This window comes from Lepidochelys kempii, chromosome 20 (assembly GCF_965140285.1).
Source record: "Lepidochelys kempii isolate rLepKem1 chromosome 20, rLepKem1.hap1, whole genome shotgun sequence".
Taxonomy (NCBI): domain Eukaryota; kingdom Metazoa; phylum Chordata; order Testudines; family Cheloniidae; genus Lepidochelys; species Lepidochelys kempii.
This window is the reverse complement of record NC_136399.1, coordinates 26303261-26327697: the sequence shown is the minus strand read 5'-3', so window position 1 is coordinate 26327697 and position 24437 is coordinate 26303261. Positions and strand designations below refer to the sequence as shown.

Sequence of the window (24437 nt, the reverse complement as noted above, 5' to 3'; positions counted from 1 at the left end):
CTTGGAGACAGGGTCCACATCTCAGCGGGAATGTGGATGGGAGTGGTTTCTGCAGGGAGGTGCTGGGATGAAGCAGGTGGGCATAGTGAGTGCTCCAGTCTCCCTGCTTTTCTGGAGCTAGTGCCTGATCTTGTTCTTACTTCGCGTTCCTCCCTCAGGGGCTGCACTGACATCATCTGCTGTATCCTCCTCCTCATCGCCATCCTTGGCTATGTCATTGTGGGAGTCGTAGGTAGGTAGCATATGGCCCTCTCTTCCTTTCTCTGTTTTTTAGAAAACAGAGTGGCATTTGTCACCCTCGACACCTCTAGACTCAGATCCTGGCGGGGACAGGTCCTAAAAAGGCATTGGTGTACAGCAGATGCTTGGTTGGGGTAAAAACACCAGGTTGACAAGTGATTAAATGCTTAGTGTGTTGTGATGTTACACGTGTGTGAGGGGGGTGGCTCACAGGGCAGTAGTTGGCACAGTACCCATTGCCCAGCCACTAACAGGTGATGTCTCTGGGTAGGAGGGATGGTTCTCCTCTTGCAGGTGGAGTCGCCCCTGTTCCTCGAAGCAGGATCCCTGACTGTGACGTGGCAGGGCTTCTCCCCAGTTTTCAAGCATATGTTGCCATGGCCAGTCTTACTGAAGCAAGTTTATTGTCCAAACCTAATCAAACCAGCAAAACTAGTTCCTCAGCTCACCTCTGTTCTAGTGTTTTGTGACCTCTCCTCCTAGGGGTTTCTGGTAATCTTGCTTTTTGCAGCTTCCCATTTTCACCCAGCTTCCCTTCTTCTGGAACGCTGGCACCAGGGTTACCTCCTTGAGCACCTGGCCCCTTGTTCCAGGGATCGATTCCCAGAGTTAGCTCCACTTCTCTGTGGCTTCTGTCCTCAGGAACAATCTGTCCCAATCACTCCTCTTCCTGTCCTCTGACAGGCCTTCCTAGCCCCACATGGAGCCCTATCCCCTTTAATGAGCTCAACTGGGCCCACCGACTCTGGCACAAGAGAGCCAGACCTGGCCTGTTCACAGGGCCCAGCCACCCTGGGACAATCCCTTTAGCTCTTCAGCAGCTGAAGACTCATGAGAGCAGGTTGTCATTTCATGCCCTACCTCAGTTTTCCATCTGCTCCTGTTTCATGTGAAGGCTGGAAGAGACTGATCCATGTATCTACAGTCATGTCAAATCAGCACAGAGGGGACTTCTGGGTGGGGCTACCCATGATGAGGCTGTCCCACTGATTTGTTTGGGGAGGAGGGTGTTTATATGAGATCACTTGCTAACTGGGGGAGGTCCTTGGCAAATGGTTGACTCAGCAGGTTGATACAGCAGGTGAGGTGGGAGAAGGAAATGAAGGTTGCCTGGTTAATCGTAGCTTTTTTTTCCTCCCATTCAGCATGGACACATGGCGACCCCCGGAAGGTGATATACCCCACAGACAGTCGCGGGCAGTTCTGTGGCCAGCTGGGAACTCCCAATGAGTATGTGTCTGAGATCACTCTTCTTTTAAAAGACTGCAAGGAAAGCTGGTTTGCCATTAAATGGGAACACTGAGTAATGTCCTGTCTTTGCTCCATAATTCCTCCTGAAGAAATATAGCCTCAAAATACTACATCCTTGATTTCTTGGCTCCCTACAACCCCATTCAACTGTATCTCCTCTCCTCCCTGCCTCTGGCTGCTAGGATTTGCCTGTGGGATTTGCCCTTTTCCTTCTGTCCCCCCACCCCCAAGCTCCTGTGAGGTATAAACGGGACATCAACAATCCTATCTGTTTGCTCAGTGCTACCTTCCATTTTTCAGGCTGTGTGAGAACCCCCCTCCACTTGCCACTGCCTGAGACTAGGCAAAGCGAGAAGAGCTCTGATCAAACCAGCAGAGACTACTAGAGCTGCAGGTAGAGGCTACGGACCCAGGCTGAGCAACACCACCTTTTAGTCTCAAATCACACCCAAGTGTGGGTCACTGTGATTTTCCAAGTTTGGCAGCTCCAGTTCTAATCAGCCAGGAAGTGTATTGCTGCGAGTCTCTCACCCCAGGAGATGAACCTCTAGACCATTTCCCAGGGAACCAGATACAAGAGCAGGATTAGAACTAGGTTCTCCAGCCTGGTGGGACAGCGTTTGACTTTAGATTCCTGCTCTAGCTCTTCGGCATATTGAAAGGGAAGCAGTATAAATGCTTCAAAACCACAAGACTGTCATGGCTGTGGGAGGACAATGTGACTTCTCCACTGCTGTTGGATGGGCAAGGCAGCACAGGGTCTCACTGCAGGCCTGGACTAGAATAGGTGGTGTGGGAGGTTTGTTCCCCTCTTGGACAGGAGATTCCAGAAACTGAAATGTTGTCTTGTTTGCAGGAACAAGCCTTTCCTGTTTTACTTCAACATCATGAAGTGCGCCAGCCCCTTGGTACTGCTGGAGTTCCAGTGTCCGACCAAACAGGTAATACAGCTCTCCGCAGCTTCTCATGCTCCCAAACACCACTTGTTGCTGCTTCTCTTCTTGGGGCCCCAACCCCTGCTTTGTTCTCATTTGGAAGGTTTTAAATAAGAGCTTTGCAATGTCCCACATGCTATCTTTAGCAAATGTCCTTGCAGATAACACACAGACCACCGCCCGGGGAGCAGGGGGTGTTGCTTTCCAGTCAGCCATGAGTGAATCCTGTAACGGGGTGGGCACTGGGTACTGTGCCAGGTATGTAGAGCACATGTCTCCTGGTGTTTGTGTGTCTCTCAGTGTTTAAGGAGAGAGGAGCTACAGTGCGGGATGCCCTCTCTTGGTTGTGCCTGAGCATTGCAACAGCAACTGAGAGCCTCAACAGGGAAAGGTGCAGGAAGAGGAGCAAAATGAGTGGCTTCTGCTGTTGATTTGCTTTGAGGTTTATGGCACAATGGGCAAGAGTTGAACTGTAGGCTGAGAGTGAATGGACAGGACGCCAGCTAGCAGACTCCTGCCCCTCACCCAAGAGGGAGCAGTGACCTTGTGTCTGTCTCATCCGCTCCTCTCTGATTAATAATGATACTTAGATCTTATACAGCCCCACTCAGTTCTTTCAGTCTTACATACTGTGCATATCTGAACTCTTTCAGATTTGTGTGAATAAGTGCCCAGACCGGTATCTCACGTACCTGAAAGTCAGGACACAGCTCACCAAAGACTTTGAATACTACAAGCAGTTCTGCGTCCCAGAATTTAACAATCAGCAGAAGGTGAGTTTTATATTAAAGGAAAGGGATGTATTTTAGAAGTAAACTGTTCAAAACTGGTTCCAGTGTGGTGCCATTCTAGACTCTTCTTTCTCTGATGTTAACCTGATGCTTGCATGTTTCTCCAGAGGAAGAGTGAATGGTGTAGAAATTTTCAGGCGAGAATTTCATTTAAACTTGTCTCTCTCTCTTCTAGAGCGTCCCGGAAGTGCTGAGGGATGGAGACTGTCCGGCCATGATCACTCCCAGCAAACCTTGTAAGTCTGACTGGGGAACGAAGGAAAAGAGGCTGGGAAGGCTCCTGGGAACTGAATATGGGTCGTGTATGAGTTCAGACAGGGTTTGTTGCCTCTTGTGCAACAGCATGTGAGGGCAATGTACATCCAAGATAGCTTTGCACACAGCTGGTCTCCATGTGTCTATGTCCCCCTACCTAGGATTTGCTCCAGTTCATTCCCTTGCAGGTTGCTTGGAAGAGACCTGCAAATAAAAGGGTACAGCTTCCTTCCCCCAGTGGTACATCCAACCAGCTGGGACAGGGTACTGAGCAAAATCCCCATTAAACTGCTAGATAAGAGCAGGAGCAGACCAGCTGCTGGGTTTGGGTTTATGGTGATGAGAGCAAGGGAACCAGCCAGGTTCTAAACCCAGCTCTGCTGCTGATCTGATGTGGAACTGTGGCGGAGTTCCTTCCCTAATCTGTGCCTCAGTTTCCATAGAAGTAAAATGGGGTTAGTGATATTGACACTTGTGTAAAGCACTTCCTGTTAGCCTTACCTGAGGGTACTGGATTTTCCTGATGAGGCAAGTGGCGATTAGACTGCTTTGCTCTACAAAATGCACCTGTGCCTCTTGTACTTTGTCCCTCAGTGGCACGCAGGTGTTTACCAGCAATCAACACCAAGAAAGGGGTCATCATGGTTGGGAACGAGACGACCTTTGATGATGGATGGGGACAAACAAAAAGGAACGTGACAGAGCTGGTGGAAGGGGCCAAGTGAGTTCTGAGCCTCATCTCTGAGGAGAGGTATCCTGGGTGCCTATGGGCTTGTCTTCGTTAGGAAACTCGGTCACGTTCGAACATGACCAGAAGGCATCATGGTAAATAAGTTGCCATGAAATAATGCTTATTTACATGTGTTGCGGTAGCACCTGAGAGCCTTAGTCTTGGACCAGTTTTCAGAGTAACAGCCGTGTTAGTCTGTCTTTGCAAAAAGAAAAGGAGTACTTGTGGCACCTTAGAGACTAACCAATTTATTTGAGCATGAGCTTTCGTGAGCTACAGCTCACTTCATCGGATGCATACCGTGGAAACTGCAGTAGACATTATATACACACAGAGACCATGAAACAATACCCCCTCCCACCCCACTGTCCTGCTGGTAATAGCTTATCTAAAGTCTTGGACCAGGAAGCCACTGTGGCAGGCTTTGTGCAAACACAGAACAAACAGAGGGTCCCTGACTTAAAGAGCTTACAGTCCAAGAATAAAGACCAGAAACGGGTAGAGACTGACACACAACTGGGGGAATACAGGGAAGAAACACCGGGCAGCGGTCAGTGCACAACAACCGCCCAGTCACTAACAAAATGTTTGTAGGCATCACAGCGGAATTCTAAAAAGGGATCTGAAGGAGGACAATGAGGTAGCTTTGAGGATGTTCAGTGAGAACAATTCTTATCCCGGCACCAGGAGGGCCTTGGTCGACCTATAAAGAGTGCGGGGTTGATCAAAAACTGACATGCCTCTCTTCTCCCCTCTCCCCCCAACTCCCTGCTGTTTTTAATTCCAGAAAAGCAAACGTGGTTCTGGAAGCAAGACAACTGGCCATGAAGATCTTTGAAGATTACACAGTTTCCTGGTACTGGATAATAATGTAAGCAGAGAACTGAATGGCTCAGCTAATGCATACAAAGAGCATGATGTCCGATCCCCTTCCAAACAGAGCTGTATGGGAACGGAGCCAGGGAGCTGCTAGCACTTAATGGGTGCAGAGTCTGGCAGAACATGTGCTGTCTGAGAACAGTGCGGCATTTGAATGAACATGTATCAAAGCTTGCTGGTTATGGAAGCTGTAGGGTTTTTCTATTCCCTATGTAATGAGGGTTGTGGTGGGGATTTTTCCACTCCACTTTGCTGATGGTAAAAAGGTGGTAGTGGAACTATGCTAAAATAAAGGAGTTTAGAGAGACTGGCTGGCTTGGGATCTGAATGGAATCCAGAGTGGTTTCTTTGTTTAGTTTGTTGGTGTGTCCCCCCCCTCCAGATTCTAATCCACCACCAATGTGGCAGTGGCTGAGTCATTCAGCTCTGACAGTTGGGCATCTTGTGTGCAATGAGTTTGTTGGGTCTCGGTCCAGTTCTTAGCAGGATACGTGTTGCCAGGACAAACTGCCCCCCGTGTTGGTAGCCCCCATCTAGAGACCAAGGATTTGAACAGGCACTGGGGGACTGACCTCTTCCCCCCTCCTCCAGGATTGAGAGACACAGAGAAGGCAGTTTAGGGGAAAGTTTGCTCTGATGCTGCTTGTGTTGCATCTGCTCTGGGGACAGAGGACTTCCATCAGTACGGCTGCCAACTTAGCACCTTCCACTGTTGTTAAAGTTCACAGGAAAAAACGAGAGACTAAATCAGTTAATGGAACAAAGCTGCAGGGCACAGAAAATGGGACGCTCTGACATGGGCTTGTTTCTGCATGTGGTTCTGTGCTCATGAACTTGCCACTCTCTCCCCTCCACAGAGGTCTAGTGATTGCCTTGGTGATCAGCTTCATCTTCATTGTCCTGCTTCGCTTCCTTGCTGGGATCATGATCTGGGTTATGATTGTGCTGGTGATCTTGGTGCTCGGATATGGTGAGTGGCTGTTGAGCCCAGGGTCTCTGACATGAGGCTGGCTCCAGGGATTCTCTCCTTGCATTCACCCTGCAGAACTATCTGAGATTGGTTTAGTGACTTAGGTCACAGCCGCTCAGTCTGTGTTCTAGTCTCTTTTGTTTCACTGTGATACTGCAGTAGGGTTGCAGGGCTCTTCTGGCTGAAGATGCAGTTATTTCCACTGACTTATGCTAGCAGGTGGATCCTATTATTTCCAACCCAGGATACAAGAGGGGATGGGAATATCCCTCTCTGAGGCAGAGGGACAGGGAGTTTTGCAAGGAAAAGCTGCGGAACAGCCAACCTTAGTCAGAAGTTTGTTTACATTAACAATAAAAATTAAGTAAGCTCCAGGAAGAAGGCAAGTTTGGACCATATCCAGCATGTACCTTTTGTGTAGACCAGGGTGGGAACACACATGAACATCTGCTGGGAGGGGAGACCTGACTAAACTGGCTGCCATCTTTTGGTCTGTCGCTTAACCCTAGCTTGTATGGGGCTGGGGCCAGAGGCCCTCTCCAGTTATCATTTGTGTCTTTGCCTAGAGCTCCCTGAATGGTTAGACAGCAGTTGCTCCTGTAGGTATGCATTTACTGAAGCCTCCTCGTTCTTGCATCCCAAAGAGCTGACAGACCCTCCCCACGGTCTCCTTTTAAGGATAGTTCCCGCTGGGTAGCAGATACTCTGAGCATGAGGTTAATCAGAGGCTAACAGTTTTACTCTAAGGCAGTCAAATCTCTGCTTTCCACTGCAGGAATCTTCCACTGTTACATGGAATACGCCCGACTAAAAGGAGAAGCAGGCTCTGATGTCTCCCTGAAGGACCTGGGATTCCAGACTGATCTGCATGTCTATCTCCACCTGAAGCAAACGTGGTTGGCCTTCAGTAAGTCTCTCTTCTGCTCTACTGGGCCTGGTGCAATGCAAACAAACATGGGGCTGTGGGACAACAAGCGCTCCTGTATGCTCATCTCTTGTGCTTGTTTGTTTGGAGGAAGAGGCTAGAAAATAAGACATCATGAAGGTTATAGGTCCCGCTGTCCTGCAAGAATAGGAGATGGTGGTCTTAGAGGGGGGCACAGCAAGAACTCATGTACCTCCATATGTGATGTCCCAATCATGGGACTGTGTTCATGGCTGCATCCGAAAGGCAGAAATGCCTGGCTGGGGGGGATGTGAATTTCAGTGCTGGACTGACTGCTCCTGGAGACAGGAATCCTCAATCTCCACAACAGGCCCATCAGCATGGGCAGTGGCAGGACATGTGCCTTTTTCCCAAGCTCCTCTGGGGATGTGAAGGGAAGAGAGTTCATCCTCCATGGCCCTTCAGTCCTCTGACTTTTTGCTGAGGCTGCTGAGAAGGCCACCAGTTTTTGTCCCTCTTGCAACCTGGACGCCTGGGAACTGGAAAGAAGGGAGAACTCCTTCAGAAGCCAACGTCTAAGGAGGACAATCACGTCGCACAACTGCCTGGTCAATTCTTTGGAAAAAAATGTAGACCGTCCCCTACAGAGGATATCTATGCTCATAACCTCTGGAGAGTTTAAACCCAGGTGTATTAGTGGTAATGCTACCCCCAACCCAAAGTTGGTGGGTTTCCTTAGGACTCTGTGGAAGAAGAGGTGGTCTTTTCAAGGTGTGCTGCTCTCATATCTAGGGGCCAGCATTGTAGGATCCTACAACAAAGAAACTGCTGGCATCCAGAGCTCTGATCATGGTACGACTCCAGTTTTCCCCTCTCTCTTTCAGTGATTATCCTGTGCATCATAGAGGTGATCATCATCCTGTTACTCATCTTCCTCCGCAAGAGGATCCTTATTGCCATTGCGCTCATCAAGGAAGCCAGCAGGTGAGCTTTGTGGGGACTGCAGCAGCCGCATGCAATAGAGAGTGCTGTGCTCGCTTAGGGGGAATGGCGAAGACCAACTCTTGCTGGGTCTAACCCACAAGCCAAGTTTCCCCCTCTGGCCCATGATAGAGATGGCTGCACAGTCACAATTCCAAACCTGTGGTGGGAGGTTTGGGGCCTATGCAAAGCAAGCTGCTGTCTGTGGATGGTTTCTACTCCATCTGTTTGGATTTCCTTTGCAATGAGAGGATTTTTGTTGTTTTTACTGACTCTCTCTTCCCTGGCAGGGCTGTTGGTCATATCATGATGTCGCTGGTGTTTCCTCTGTGCACCTTCTTCCTGGTGTGTCTCTGCATTGCTTACTGGGCCAGCACCGCTGTGTATCCTTCCATCTTCCTCTCTCCTCCACCCGCAAAGAACCCCTGGTGTGGTGGGGGCAGAAATCACACATCCCTCAGAAGGCTAGAAATGTTGTGGGATTATTTACTTACATGTATCCAGTCTCATGATTAAATAATAAAAAAAAAAAGGGGTGATAAACAGGACGGTAAGAGCAGGTCTGTGTGGGACAGATAGAGAATTGGGTCCAGTCTCCTTAAAGTTGAATCCCCTTAACTGCTTCTTCCCAGTTTTTTATCTACTTCTAATGAGGCTGTCTACAAGGTGTTTAACGAGTCTAACTGTGATTACGCTGGGCAGACCTGCATACCAGAGGTGAGGGGCTCTCTGAATAGTCACAACTGAACATGTTGGACTTAATAAGATTAGTCTCTTGAGCAGACATATTGTGCAAAAGCCAATTTGGCGGCTACTGTAGCCTCCATCCCTGGAAGGACCATATGGCTCCTATTTGCTGTGACAGTCTCTCAGGCTAGCTAAACTATACCCTCCCCTCACCGCCCTTTGTTCATGTTTACACTCTTCGTATCTGTTGATTGCTCTCCTCCTCCTCAGAATCCTCCTTTAACCACTGTGTATACTTAACCCTCTCCCTCTCCAAGCCCCTCGAGAGTGGGAAATATATATATTCCCATTTTCCAGAGGAGAAACTCAGGCACATACTTGGCTGAGGTTGCAAAGGAAGTCCTGTGTCTGAATAAGAATTAGAACTTGGAAGTTCCTGACTCCCCGCCTTGAGCTTAGTTCATGCCTTTACCCCTCATCCTTGTGATGTTGAGGCACCAGAGATCTTCACAGTACTCCCAGGGACTCAGTGAGTAGTGTGTGTAGACAAGTTCTTTTACCCATCTGAAATGCAACTGCTTGTGGGATTGAACGTGGTGTATGAGAAGAGAAGAATAATTTCTTGGACTCAAACTCCAGAAGTGGCTTTTGGGTTGGCGAGAACTACTGTCTATCTAGGTTCTTGTGTGGTCCTCATCTCTGCAGTATCTGAGCGTCTCTAATTCTCTCTAGACATTCAATATGACCAACATCACCAAGCAGTGCCCAGATGCCCGCTGCCTCTTTGCTTTCTATGGGGGCGAGACAGCCTACCATAAATACCTCATCGTCTTCCAGATCTATAATGCCTTTATGTTCTTCTGGCTGGCCAACTTTGTGATTGCGCTGGGCCAGGTCACGCTAGCCGGAGCCTTTGCTTCCTACTATTGGGCCTTCAAGAAACCTGATGACATACCGGCTTTTCCCCTCTTCTCTTCCTTCGGCCGGGCACTCAGGTGAGCACTGGAGCTTTTCCAAAGAGGGGTGTGGGTTTTCTTGTTGGCTACAGGAGAAATAATGTAAAAGCAAAAATGCCAAGAAGCTGCATCTAATCAAGGCCCTCTTCCCCGTGGCAGGTATCACACTGGCTCATTGGCCTTTGGGTCTCTGATTCTTGCCATTGTCCAGATCATCAGGGTCCTTCTGGAGTATCTGGATCACAGGCTGAAAGGTACCCAGTTGAGGATAGTTTGGGAAAGGGCAGGTGGAGGGACAAACAAGGTGAGCAAAGTTTCTCCATGTCGAGTCACAACTCAGAATAATTTGGTCCGTGTAAGCAGATGGTGTTCCTGTTCTACTCCAAACTTGCCCTTTTCCTTTATCTTTGTATCTTATTACTGAATTTAAACATAGGTACTACTCTGTGCTTCCTTCTGAGCCTAGCTGTTCCTAAAGGCTTTCTCTGTCAGACCCACTCTTCTCTAGATCTTTCTGCCTTTGTGAGTAGAGAGACCTTACATACTCCTCTTGGGTAGGCACTAACCCAGCTGGTCTGATTGGCAGTGAGTCAGTAGAATGGCTCTGGACCTCTGTGCAGAACTGCACTTGATACCCTGTTACAGTCCTGTTCTAACCAAATTACCTCAGTGACCGTGAATTAAAGCACAAGAGCGACACGTGAGACCTTTCCCCCGTACGATTCTCCAGAGTATCCTCTCTGTCCACAGGAGTAGTACAGTCCAGTGGGTAGGGCTCTCACTCCAGATGAGAGTACTAAAATCCCAGTGCTCCCGCTGGCGTGATGGCTGTGGCTAACTGGAATACCCAACCTAAAACTCTCATCGGATGCTCAGGATGAAGTGAGGGACTGCTGCTTGCTTCTTCTCTGAGGATGCTTTTGATAGTGGATAGCTAAAAAAGAAAATTGGTTTATGTTTCCTGAAAGTAGCTGTGCAAGAGAAGGTAGCTGCCAGCTCCATCTGCCAAAGTGATGGTGCTGTGACATAGGCTTAAGCTGAAAGGAGCAAACAGAAACGGCTGGAGAACAGATATGGGTGGGAACTGTGCACAGGATCGGGGTTGGAGAGATGTGTTGCAGAGAGCGAGGTGTGTGGTGCTGAGATTTTTGATACTTGAAGAGTTGCTGTTTCAAAGAACAACTTTCTCTTCTGCTCCACACTCTTTCCACTGTGTCTCTTGTGCTTTTAGCTGCTGAGAATAAGTTTGCCAAGTTCCTGCTGACCTGTCTCAAATGCTGCTTCTGGTGCCTGGAAAAATTTATCAAGTTCCTGAACAGGAACGCATACATCATGGTGAGGACCCTAGTTTAAGAATGCCACCAAACATCCAGTGAATGGGGATTTGGAGATTCTCAAAAAGGGACTGCTTCTGAACACTCCTTCCCACCCCATCAATGGTTGGCTTCCCCTAGCTCCATGACGATCTCATTTAGGTCTTAAGAGGCATTGGCTGTCTTATGTGAGTGACCCAACATCCAGCAGTGTACACAGTATCAGCAGATCAGATCTGTCCTGTGTACTAGTGAAGATGGCACAGGCTTCAGACAGAACGGCCGCTTGGCACATTCTGCCCTGGCAGTGTGGTGAAAGGGGGGGGGGCGGAGGAGGAGAGGAGGTGGGTCTCTTTACCCTAATGCGGCTCTGAATGACTAACCTGTACAGTGACAGTTTGTTGACAATCTTTAGGCTTCAGGGCAAAATCTTCTGGAAAAGACCATGATGCCTACTGAGTAACCCCATTTCTTCTCTGTGTCCTCCTTTGTGATCTGTCCCAGATTGCCATCTATGGCACCAACTTCTGCACTTCAGCCAAGAATGCGTTCTTCCTACTCATGAGGAACATTATCAGGTAAGAACCTGGAAACTGATGGAATCCTCCCTCCTCCAAGACTACCCAACAAGGAAATGGCTCCTCTTCCCCAGGGCTGCTATTTACCAGGCTTGGCCAGGGTAGCTAACTGAAGGCATGACGTGGGTACAGCCAAATCTATGAAAATGGCTTTGGATGCCTTGCCACGGATGGAGAGGTGACCACGGATAGACAGGTTTCAGAATAGCAGCCGTGTTAGTCTGGATGAAGTGAGCTGTAGCTCACGAAAGCTTATGCTCAAATAAATTGGTTAGTCTCTAAGGTGCCACTAGTACTCCTTTTCTTTTCACGGATAGATAGGTGACCTGTGGAAAAAGATGTGTTGGGAATGGAAAATAAGAGGCAGTAGCTAGAAGTAAGAGGACAGGGAGGATTCTAGTCCCTCTGGGAAGCAGCCTATCTAGGGATATGTAAAGGTGACATTTGTATCTGAAACCATTTCAGAGGCCTGTGTGAACAACTGACTCTCACTATGGAGATCCAAGGTCTGTTTATCTGCCACATATCAGGTGGGAAATGCAAACTGGCTCTAGGTTTGCACAACCCATTGTGTCTTTAGCGACTCTTATCCTGGGTTGTCTTTATCACAGAGCCCCTGGGGGAGCCTGGATGCACTTTGCCTCTTTCCCCCCCCCCCATCCTGGAGGGTATGGAAAGACATTCACATCTCTCTGTTTTCAGGGTGGCTGTTTTAGATAAAGTCACAGATTTTCTGCTCTTCCTTGGTAAACTCCTCATCGTGGGAAGTGTTGGTAAGTTTGGGATCTCAGTCCTCTTCCAGGGCTTACTTTGATTACAGCCCCTCCCCCTGAACCCTGGTGTTGTAGAAAGACTGGCGAAAGCTGCATGTCTTTGCATCTTCTCAACTCCTTGCAAATCTCCCCAGCCATTCCAGGAACTAACTTCTTGTCCATAATTCCCCTACTAGGTCTCTAAATTCACCTTCCTCCTCCCCCGTCAGCCCCCTATAATGCTGCCCTTTCTTGCTTGTAACTAGTGCATCTCACAAACATCTGTATTATTATTTTCTCCTCTCTAGGAATCCTTGCCTTTTTCTTCTTCACTCAGCGGATAAAACTGGTTCAGGACACTGCACCTCCTCTCAATTACTATTGGGTCCCTATTCTGGTGGGTATCTTACTTGCCTTACAATGAATTTAGGGACATTAGCCTTTCTCCAGAACGTGTGCAGCTTGAGCAGAGAAAGCTTCCCCTACTCACTGTCCTCCAGGAGTCCCTCTTTGTAGAGCAAGGAGAGCTCATTCTCAGTTTCCCATTCAAACCTTGGCTTCTCTGCAGAGTCAGCCAATTAATGCAGAAGCACATCTCCCCATAGGCACTTCCAGGCGGCTGCACTGAGCCAAGCCTGGCCAGCTTCCATTTGCTGGTGCTGCTTGAGCCTCCATGTGTCTGAATCAGGTTGGGCAGGGCTGTTTCTCTTTTCCTATGGAAATGGAAGGGGGAACTGTGCGTGGAGTTCAGCACGTCTTTTCTCTCTTTCAAGGGACAGAGCTTTTGCTCTCTATACTGGTATCAGGTTATCGATTTCAAGACCAGAAGGGATCACTGTGACCTCCTAACACAGGGCAGAGAACTTCCCCAAAATAATTAGGTTTGGCATTGAGGTGACAACCCGGTTTCTCTTACAGACTGTGATTGTGGGCTCCTATCTCATTGCACATGGATTCTTCAGCGTCTATGCCATGTGTGTGGATACCCTCTTCCTCTGCTTCTGTAAGTAACTGGGCCTCAGGGATTTTGGTGCTCAGTTGAGTATTACTTTGTAGCTATACCTCTGTCATCCCAGACGGCTGGCCTGTGGAACTGTTCTGTTGTGTTTGACTTACGCGGCCTTTCTTTCACTACTTGTCACTTCATAGTTTGCTTCTGCTCTACTGAACTACTTCCACCGACATGGCTTCTGCTTATAAAAGAGGGCAGCACACCACAAAGGGACCCTCCAATTTCCATCCTCCCCTTCCCTAGAACTGAAGTGTCATAATTTTTTCCTTAGTCTAGGGCTTCCCCATACTTCTCATTACCATTAAAGACTGTTATGGGCACTTGCAAACCGCCAGCTTTCCTCTGCCTTCTGCATCACAGCTCCAGTCCTCTCAAATGCTGCCTTTTGTGCATGGGCTGCAATGGGAAGGATGTGCCCAGGGCTTGGAGCACGTGGGGAAATCTTTCAAAAATGCCAGAGGATTTAGAAGTACAAGTTTTCAAAATCTCCCCTAAGAACTGCGTACAGAAATGCACATGCACCAACTCTGCATCAGTGATTTAAAACCCTGAATAAAATGAGACGGATGGAAGAACCCCTGAAAGCTAACTCCTTCTATCATTTCTAAAACTCTGAAGTTCTCTTCTGCTTCTCCCTGTTCACCACCCCCATCACTACTCTAACAAGCAGCTCCTGTACACCTTGCTTGGTAGCAAAAGAAATTTGTAGCCCAAGAGTAGACTCTCTGTAATCTGTTTTAGTCTCTCTAAATTTCTTGGTGCTTTGATCTCGGTGGTGGAATCTAATTGCAACTAATGTGAGTTTTTCCTTCTTTTTTTCTCTCCCTCTGTCGTCCTCTCTTGTTTTTGCTGTGCTGCTCCCCTTGCTCCTCCACTGCTTCTCATTCCTCCTTTCCGTGGCCGCTTCCTTCATCTTCCTGGGGTTGTGAAAAGGTGAAGACCTGGAGAGGAATGATGGATCTCCTGAGCGACCTTACTACATGTCCCCAGAGCTGAGTGAAATCCTGCTGAAGGGGAGCCTAGAATCATCCAAAAGTGCTGATAGCCAAGGATAGGGCTCAACTTTCTGAACAGGGAGGGCTAGCACATGTGGGTGTCTTGTAGAAGACTTGTGCTCCCCCAGCCAATCTGTAACTGTGTGGCATTATTCCAAGGGTCCACCCTGGTGGTGCATGATTTTCAGCTGCTTGTCCTTGGAATTCTTGAGGGTAGAGGAGGTGTTGATTTTGGAAGGACAGTGCAAGTGGGTGAATGCTGTATCAAATCTATGTTTCTTCCCCCTAACTGATATTCTTGTACCAAAATGGGTGGAACTGCAATTGGGACTCTTGTGCATTTGACACAATCATCTCCTCCATTAATGCATGAAAGGTAACATTTTGCTAACCTAACTAACAAGACTCTGCCTCCACAGAGGCCAAATTTGGCTTTATATATACACAGGGTAGTGTATATCTCACTTATTAAAAAAAATTAACTTGCATCCTCCTCTACTCTCAATTGCCTATAATGGAAGGGGCATTGTAGCTACTTCTGGAATGTTCCTTACAAATTGACTCACTTTTGCTTTGTCCCGTTCTATGCTCTGTTTGCGGGGGAGCTGTTTCTCTTTGCAGTTGGTGAGATACTAATTTGTAGAATGATCAAGAGGTTTACAGCTGCCCATGTGTCAATCTGTTCTGGATGGAACTATATTTTCCTCTTTATTGCTCAGCCTCCAGCTAGCTGCAAAGAGAAATTAACTACTTTTCTCACTACTCTTTCTATGCAAAATCAAGCTGGCAGACCTGAAGTTTTCTTTACTAGGTGGCATATCCTTCACTTTCAAACCCGTTGTGTCCACGAGGGTCCTGGAAACCTTTGTGTCCCAAAGTGGAATTCTCTCTGTTTAAAGTAGGAAACTTGTAGTTGCTGTTTTCTCATGCTGACTCTTCAGAAAGGTTATTTTGGGGGAATGAACAAGTTGGCAGGATTTTTTTTTTTATAATTTTTTTTTAAATTGAAAAATCTAATTGATCTTTTCACTTGTATGTACACCTTGACTTGTATAGAATTATTTCAGTCTGTCTCCCACTTCCTGGCTGGCTACTCACTTAACTAGTAACTAAATGGAAGATGAAAAGGAGTACTTGTGGCACCTTAGAGACTAACCAATTTATTTGAGCATGAGCTTTCGTGAGCTACAGCTCACTTCATCGGATGCATACCGTGGAAACTAGGTCTGCTGCAGTTTCCACGGTATGCATCCGATGAAGTGAGCTGTAGCTCATGAAAGCTCATGCTCAAATGAATTGGTTAGTCTCTAAGGTGCCACAAGTACTCCTTTTCTTTTTGCGAATACAGACTAACACGGCTGTTACTCTGAAACCTAAATGGAAGATGGTGGATCTTTGTGGTAACCGGCTCACAGAACTCTGCTCATTCCTGAGGTAGTTCAGCTAACATTTGTCCCACTTTTCAGTGAGAGCGCTAGATGGAGGGGGTAAAGCAGGGTTATAGCCTCCAGGCATCTCAAATAAGATCTGGGCACCTTCTTAGCTTACAGCCCAGTGCAGTCAGGACAGTCGGGCAGAAGATAACTGACTGTCGGTGTCGGAAGCTGAGCTACATAGTACAGAAAGGGATGCCCTAAGTAGCTACTGTGATTTCCCGTTAGCCACTAGACCATCCATCAAGTCTAGATGCCACAAGAATCTGTGATTATGTACCCAGTGTTAATGACTAGAAGAGCAAGAGAAAATGGCAGATATTACATCTGGGAGGTGTTTCAGCACGATGGTGGACAGAAATAATACAACTGAATCTAGAGAGGTTTGACAGATGGCCAATTTTTAAAGTTTTCGGCATCTAAAACATATGCCCGCAAATACCCCATGGATCTTCACCTTATTTTCTCCTTACTATATCAAGGACGAGAAGGATGTTGCATGGGGTTTGTTGTCTTATTTTGATTGATTGATTAAGAGTCTCTTGGTTGGGGACTCAATTCTGTGAACACTGCCAAATCTTGCATTACAAATGCCCATCAAAATAAGGTTTCCATATTTTGAGTCTTATCCTTCTAGGAAAAAGTTGCTGGGTTTTGATACTCATGCCATCACTATGCCATCACCCTCAAAATATTCCAGGACTGTTTCACTAAACTATGAAGCTAATGGTCTCTGTGATTTTGGCTGCTATTCTCCTATGGCTTTTGCTGGAGCTGCTGCTCTGCTTTGAACAGCTAGCATCTGAAAAATATATTCTGTGCCATGGACATGCCTAAGTATTATGTATGTACTGTATGTTGACAGGGGTGTTGTACACTAGGTGAACTGTGCCAAACAAATAACAAGTGACTTGCTTTACAGTCAAGTCATGAGCAGTTACACTACACTGAAGAACAATGAGTGAGCATTGTCTTTCCACACTATCCCCAAGTAATGGTAATCTCTGTATTTCCAGGCAATGGTACTATTGAGCAACCTGTTCTGTTCATATAGGAGGAGCCTCTGTCTTAGCTGATTTGTAACCTAACACTTTAGACTCCCTGTTCCAAACAGATGTTGATAAACAGCCTCCCTTCAGGAGTCCAATACTCTGTCTTTAAAATGGGAGCGGTACAAGTATAATTCTGGCTTACATTTGGAAGCTACATTCAGCAACGGCTTTAGAAGAAAGAGAGAATACACACACATGCACTGCCTGTGAGAAGCAGAAGGGAATTCGCATCTCAACTGGGTATTTAACGGATGAGTATTACATCTGCTCTTTTAGCACTTGTCTGTCTCTAGACTCCTTATTGCACCTTCTATGACCATCACATGGACTGCAGCCACTTTCCTGAGCATCCAACTTAGTCTGAATCATGAGAAGGTTGTGCATGTAGATGTAAGAGCACCGGCAAATTTATCCCTAAGAGGCTTGGCAAGCCCAGTAACTGGTTCTAGTTTGAGGTGTTTACAACCCTGCAGTACTTAAGTTCTGTGTTTTTAACCCTCTCCCCCCTTGCAGTGGAAGACCTGGAGCGTAACGATGGTTCATCCGAAAAGCCTTACTTCATGTCATCTGACCTGAAAAAACTTCTGAACAAGACAAACAAAGGTCACTCGGATGCATAGCAGCTTCCTCTTTACTCACTGCCCTCTTCACTTCTATTTGTCCCTTCCCCGTTTCTGTTTCAGGAGCAAATAATAATATACAGCATTAAGTGCTATTAGTCCAATATGCAAACCTTGTTAGTACTTTGTGAACTGCAGTATCCTTTACTCAAATTAAGATGGACGGCTTTGGCTGTCAGCCTGTGCATTGGCCACAAGCTCGTCCAGAGCAGTGGAAATTGTTTCTGGAGAGCATTTTGCAGGATTTTCCTTCCTCAGATAGAGAGAAGGAATTAATGTCAATAGTTCTACTTAAGATTGTTAGGCATTGCTAAGTAAAAACTGAGCCCACTGCCTTAGTGGACAGGTATCCACTACTGCAGAACCCAGCGCTACTGGGACCTTGTTGGTCTCAGGAGAGAATCGAAGAAATGAATTGGTCAGTTTTCAGCTGAGGCCCACTGATGTAAGGTTAACTTGCCCTGCCTTTGTCCATCTCCATCTATTCCAGAGACTGAATTCAGTCTACAGGATTGTAAAGCCAGCACCAATCACAGATTCACAGACACCAAATTGAATTTTTAAATAAAACTACTAAATCTGTCACACCAGTAAAGCTAGACCATTACCTCCTCCATTAGCTCGCTAGAACATCACTAACATACTTGACTGCACTCAGATACTACCATGTTGGACACATTAAATACCTTCATTGATTGAGGAACGCACCTATTAATGCCTTGTCTTCATGGATGATGGCAGGGACAGAAGAGAAACCTGCAATGTTAATCAAGCTGTAGAACTTGAACAGCAGAGGAAATGCAAAATACTCAGATAAGCACTGGCAGGGAATGTGCATCTCTGGATAGTCATTAGTATTACTGATGAAAGCTCTATGTCATTTGTTTTGTCTCTTCAGTGAGATTGACAGTCCAGGAGTGTGCTGCTTCTGTACCTTTAACATGTTTTGATTTATTGGAAAAATCCACCATTATATGCAAAAACCCATGTGAATGCATGGGAAAGAAAGGATGCTCATTGTTGCTTTATATATATGTGTGTGTGTGTGTGTGTATATATATATATATATATATATATATATAAAAAGAGCTGGCTAATGGAAAAGTATTGTTAACTGTGGTGAAACAAACCAAAGGGTCAAACAAACAAACTTGCCTCACAGTTTTGAAAGCCACCATCTGATGGGGGAGCCTGCTGGGAAGTTCCAGTCCAAGGGCAGCTTTCACCTAGAGAAACACCAGCAATGTGTGTGAGAGAAAAAGCGAGACTAGAATGCCACTGAACATCAGAAAGCCCAGTGTTGCAAATTAAGTTATCAGGCATGTTAAGAATCACTGTAGTTTCCTTTAAATGGTCATCTCTCTGACTGTGTCCAATGTTGGCAAAACTGATAATGTACCACAGGTGCAACTCTGCCTCCGGTAGCAACAGTAGAAGCTGCAGAGTAGACAGGACTCAGTTTTTTGTTGTTTTTTTTTTTACCAGTGAGCAGGGTTGGCCAGGATGGTGGGGAAAAAGGACAGGCCTCAGGCTGCACTAGAGCATCCACCCTTGCTACCACTATTTGTGAATTACTCTATTTTCACTAATGTAGATGGGGCCCTCTTGGGGATAGGAAAGGTGGTCAACCTCATGACTTCATTTATTATTTTTAATCTGCTTAAACAAATTGAAATGGGGCTATTTGGATGGTTTACAGCTTCCAAATAATGCAGGAACACAGAGGTGTAAAGAGGCATTGTGAGGTTATCTGGACTCTTTATTTTTTTAAACAAAAAGGAACTCTTTATTCCAAATATGTTAATTTGGCCAGTTAATTTGTAGCATTTAATTTGTGCTAAAGGTTATATTTTACTTTTTTTATACCTATTTCTAGTAACCTTTTGAGCCTGTAGTATTTTTTGTAAGATATGAGAATTGTTTTATTATCTGAAATATTAAAGGGTTTTTTGGTTTTGTACATTTTTGTTTTTATTAGTTGTACCCACGAGTTCCAGTATTGTTATTGGTCAACGTTGCTTCTTTCGTTCAACAGAGGTCTTAGGTACTGGTATAGCCCCTTAGCCATAAAGTCACATGAGCCTGGAGCACAGCATAGATGATCTCATTACAGCTGTAAATTTGTGATGGATTTTTAAAATATATATGTATAAAATCTTTTGTTAAGTTTTCTTTCTCTCCAACTGATTATCAGCTTTGCACGTTTGAAAGGTTGGTGTTTATAATGAAAACCAGTTACTTTGGACATTTTGCTTTGGTTTTAAATAATTAAATAAAAATGACCAAGTTGTTGAGTTTGCAGAGGCAGCTCTAGCTACTCTTCTAAACCACTCTCCAATGGAAAAGACTCACATGCTTTTGCAATGTTGCTATTCATTTAATACTTAGAACTTTACAAGTTCAAAACACTTGTCAAATGCATTAATCCTCCCAAAGTCCTGTTAGGCAGGTATTATCCCTACTTTATCATTGGGGAAACTGTGGCAGAGATGTGCTGTGACCTTGCCCAAAGCTTCCACTGGGAGTTGGTATCAGAACTTTGGACTGGAACTTAGGAGTTTCATATTCCTAGAACTGTCTTTTGGACCACTGGGTCTCAGAAGCAGCATCTATATTAGGAAGCTGATCTGTTGCTGACAATAGCAGCGGGTAACCAGTCCCCTTGAATTGGTGAGGTAAAAGCTCTGCTAGTGTAGATAGGACAAATTATTCTTCAACACTGTGATATAAGAAAATATGACTGAGACTTGCCAGATCGCTGACCAAAAAACCAAAACGGCCCCAAAACAAACCATACCAAAACACTGTACTGCACCCATTGCTCTCCCTCCGCGGAGAGGATGAGAGAAATAAGTAATATCTGTTATATGTGATTTGTTCTGTCACTGAACTCACTACTGGAAGATGCTCAGATGCTACAGGGATGAGGGCGCAGTATAAGAACCTATATCGAATAGGAAAAAAAAAACCCACCTGAGCTTGGTAAGCAGGAGTTGCCTCATCAATGACTCATTGGCTAAACTTCACCTCTTTGAAAAAACTACAGCCTGTTACATAGATAATCTGTGTGCTGTGGAGTCTCCAAACCTGGCATCATCTACCTGTGCCTGACAGCTAGTAATCCCTTCCATGGGGCTATATATGCCAAAAATATCCACAGAAACTACTTTAAAGGATTTCTTACTCTACCCTTACATAAACTCCTGGTGATTCCTTTAGAATCCCCATCCCATTTTAAAATATAACCCTGTCCGAACTTTGTATGTCCTGTTACGCATCACATATTTACAGTGCCACTTTTTTTAAACTAATCATAAAGGTAGGGTGACCAACTGCATTTCTAGGAAATAAAAAACAGCTTTTCCCCTATTTCATCCCCAATTTTTTATTCGTGTCACAAAATCCTAGACTTATAGTGCATGATCCTTTGCATGATTATTACCTGATCAAATGCTACTTACCGGAGATGGGCTGTGGGATAGTAAGCACCAAATACGGGATGTTCAAAAGGACAGATGGTCACCTAGGTAAGGGGGCAGGAGTGGTTACAGAAACAAAACTACAGATTTGATTTACTGGCATCTAATGGAAAATGTTTGCAAAATGTTTTGTGCAAGATTATTCTGCTCATCTATTGCTCTTTTTCATCTCTTCCACAGTCTTTTGTTTTGTTTTTACTGCTAGGGATATTTGCACAAGGACAGGCTCTGTGGGTGGTCTATTTCTGCTGCTTGTTTCTCCAGCTCAACTGCTAATTATCTTTCTAATAGAATCATTTTGGTTGCTGTAGAAATAAAGTTCTAAAATAGCAGGTGCCCAGAAGGACCAACAGCAAAGGGGGTTTTAGGGCCTTTCTGTTATTAGGATATTTTTCTCATAAGATGGCTCATTTTAAGTCACTATGGAAAGATTTGTATTTTCAGGCATACAAGAGTTGATGAGGAAGCATAGTTCCCACAGAAACCATTGCTTTGGCTTGGGATGTATTCTGTAGACTCAGTTGTAGTATAAGAAACTATGGAATTTAAGGAACAGGATGGGGAGGAAATCCTAGTTAAATACCCTAATGGAATTCAGATTGAATACCAGAAACCAGCCCTCTCTCTGCCTTCATAGTCTTGATATAATTGTAATGTAGCCTCTTCCCCCTTTTTAAAGATGACAACTACACCCACACTGTACTATAATGAACATGCTTCTTTATTTATCCTGGTGAAGTAGATAAACACTGGCAGGGCCCTGCCTTCTGCAGCAAAGGGACATATCTTTTATTAAGGAGCTGTTCAGAATATTAATGTTGTTGCCATATCACTCAGACTGGAAAGACAGTCTAGTACATTTACACATGCACACTGCGTGGCGGGATGCTAATGTCCCAAAATGAACTCCAGTGATTGATTGTTATGCTGTGACTTGGTGATTCTCTCTATCTCCTTATGGAAGCCTGTTTCTGTTACTCAATTGACTGTGTGATTAGAAGTTTTTTTCTCTTCCTACCTGAGCTGCATCTTAAAGCCATAACTGCTTATCTTACCTTTAAGAACAACTGTCTCCGACTGCCTTTAAAATACCTCTTTATGTCCCTGTAAACCACTCATGTTCCATTTCCTTCCCTGGATCCTTCAGGGCTGATCCTGCAATGGTATTTTGCCTGTACAAAGACTGCAGGATTGGCCCTTCTATGTTGTTGTGATAACTGTCCCTTCCTTTGATTTCCCAAAGATGCTCACTCTATGCAGGGAGGCCTTTTATGCAAAATAAAATAAAAAACAACAACCTTGAGTGGGGATGTATGTGTATATTTCCAATGTATATGTGATATTCCATTATATCAATGTCAGCATTCCAACCACAAATAAAGTGCCTACTTGGACTGAAGCTTGGCTTTCTTCCGAATGGATCATTCTGATTTGTGTGGCTAATCCTTAGCCAGATTACACTGTCATGACAAATAGTCTACTGAAATCTCTTCACTACTTTCTTTTCTTCTCTCTCTGACAAGGTAGGTGAACAAATCAGCACTGCTGTCATAACAGAGTAACATTCTACCACATACAGAAGGGTGTTTGACTGAATTCCGCCAAATGTCCAAATTTTCATTGCGGGAAAGGGAGGACACAACAAGACCAAGGCCTGGACCAGATTAAATACAGTAGAGAGAGAATCAGACTCCTTGGCCTTACCTAAACAGGTCATTTTAGGGAGTTCCTCCACCATTGGTCCAGCACTTATGCTAGCAACACAGGGAGCACTTGTGTGGAGGAGCTGCTTTGTATCTTTACCAATGAGTTGTCCAGACTGCTGAGGTAGATGACAGTGGTAAAAACGCTGTCTAGCAGTCTACATATTACACCTTCTATCTAGCTGGCATGGCTAAAAATAGTAAAGATGCAGTGGCATGGGCTGTACAAGCCCACCTGGGATCTTGATTACATTATGTTGCTAGCCTGCACTGAGGCCCATGATGCTACAGCTTTGCTATTATTTCGAGTTGTGCTAGCTAGGTTACAGCTAGTACAGGTATGCCTACCTGAGCTGTAATCACACCTCTGACTACACTGTAGACATACCCTGAGTCTGGATCAAAGACTGGGATTCCAAGGTTGCTAATAGCCATCAGTGGCTGTTGTTTCTTGACATTTTAAGGAGACATTTGCACTCATCCCCAGGAACTTGGGTCACTCAAAATCATCCTAAGGAGTTACAAATAAATCTTGGCAAATTTCTAGACACTTCCACAATATTTTCCACAAACAGTGCAACATTTTCTTCTTCCCTACAGTTACAGCCTCCCTTTCACTTTGATACTTTGACATAGCAAATGCAAAGAAACCAAACCAAAAATTCTCCTACCATAGCACCGAACCGAAAGGCACTTACTTCTTCTTTTACTACTACTTACTTACTTCTTCTCTATATGTGCTACTCTGGTAAAACCTCAGATCTCTTCTCTCAATTGTGCTCCCCAAACAAAGGCTGTTCAGTGGGTCACCCATCCATCCAAAATCAAACAACATTTTCTGCCTCTTCCTTACACTGAAGAGTTCTCAGCAACAGTAGATAGATCCTGTTTTGTTGACTGCATCTAAACAATACAATGGATGAAGTAAATTATAAGTGTACGCAGACCAACTAGGATAATAATCTACAGGTGCTGTCTGTCTGCACTCTAAAACTAACAAGTAACACAACTGTAAGTTATTAGAAATGGCTATGCAGCTACTTCAGCATCTGATGGAGTGGATTCTAATCCACGAAAGCTTATGCCCAAATAAATTTGTTCGTCTCTAAAGTGCCACAAGGACTCCTTGTTATTTTTTCAGTGTCATGGGCTCTCAAATAAACTGAATTCTTCAGAGAATAATATCAATGGAACAGCGCACCCAAGGTTTGCTTTAGCAAGGGATGAGCTGTTGTAGTTATTATTATGTGCACTGTCAACTTGCCAACAGTCTGAAACCTGCTCCAAGTGAAATGTACAGATTTTTAAAAGCCACAATGCACCCAAGCATAATATTGGCTCTTGCTTGGAAACTGACTAGAAATGGCTTGTTTGGGAGGTTCACAAGACTGGCAAAGCAGGGACTTGATCCTGCAATCCTCACATGACTTCAATAAACTGAGTAAGTAGTGCAGAACTGGGCACCTGACCACCTTCAGGTCTGAGGCAAAGAGCAGTCACAGACTGCATTTGTTCATGGGTGGACCCCAATCTGTGGGCAGTGCTGGAGGAGGATGCTACCACTTCTCCCCTCCTGCCCAAGTCTGACCCTGAAGGATGGAGAATGGTAACAAGACAGGGAGGGGAGAGAGCACTGGAGAAATTGGCAAGTGTTCCCATTTTTCCAGCTTGGAAATACAGTCATCCACGCTCAAAGAGGGCAGGGGGGCTGCCACTGGTGAGTCTAAGTCCTGTCAGGTGAGCCTTCCTCATTGTGCTGAGGGTAAGAACCTCACACATGCATGCACACAAATGCAGGGAATGAGAAGATCTGAGCCCTTCCATACCCCACCTCATAACAGGTGTGAGGTGAGCAGCCACCCAGTGATCCTTCCCATGCTCCCTTCATGACAGGATGGACAGCTGCTGCCAGGCTCCCCAAAATCCTTTCTGCTCACAT

General features: G+C 45.5%; 1 protein-coding gene across 8 annotated transcripts in view; it reads left to right on the top strand.

The window, feature by feature from the left end:
* Window positions 1-22403, top strand: part of SLC44A2 (solute carrier family 44 member 2 (CTL2 blood group)) — a 38983-nt gene extending 16580 nt beyond the window's left edge. For 3 of the 8 annotated variants that reach the window (XM_073318920.1, XM_073318916.2, XM_073318918.1), the window contains exons 3-22: window positions 159-232; window positions 1386-1470; window positions 2348-2432; window positions 3080-3199; window positions 3393-3453; window positions 4067-4193; window positions 4990-5073; window positions 5939-6051; window positions 6827-6958; window positions 7822-7921; window positions 8209-8301; window positions 8551-8635; window positions 9338-9600; window positions 9721-9815; window positions 10793-10896; window positions 11379-11452; window positions 12155-12225; window positions 12513-12601; window positions 13123-13207; window positions 14150-15378. In XM_073318920.1, the coding sequence (XP_073175021.1) occupies window positions 159-232; window positions 1386-1470; window positions 2348-2432; window positions 3080-3199; window positions 3393-3453; window positions 4067-4193; window positions 4990-5073; window positions 5939-6051; window positions 6827-6958; window positions 7822-7921; window positions 8209-8301; window positions 8551-8635; window positions 9338-9600; window positions 9721-9815; window positions 10793-10896; window positions 11379-11452; window positions 12155-12225; window positions 12513-12601; window positions 13123-13207; window positions 14150-14271 (2062 nt within the window). In that variant the 3' untranslated portion in view covers window positions 14272-15378. Of the gene's footprint in view, window positions 1-158; window positions 233-1385; window positions 1471-2347; window positions 2433-3079; window positions 3200-3392; window positions 3454-4066; window positions 4194-4989; window positions 5074-5938; window positions 6052-6826; window positions 6959-7821; window positions 7922-8208; window positions 8302-8550; window positions 8636-9337; window positions 9601-9720; window positions 10897-11378; window positions 11453-12154; window positions 12226-12512; window positions 12602-13122; window positions 13208-14149; window positions 15379-17209 lie in introns of those variants that run through there. The other 5 variants (XM_073318919.2, XM_073318921.2, XM_073318917.2 and 2 more) reach the window with 4 other exon arrangements.
* The last annotated feature ends 2034 nt before the right edge of the window (window positions 22404-24437 follow it).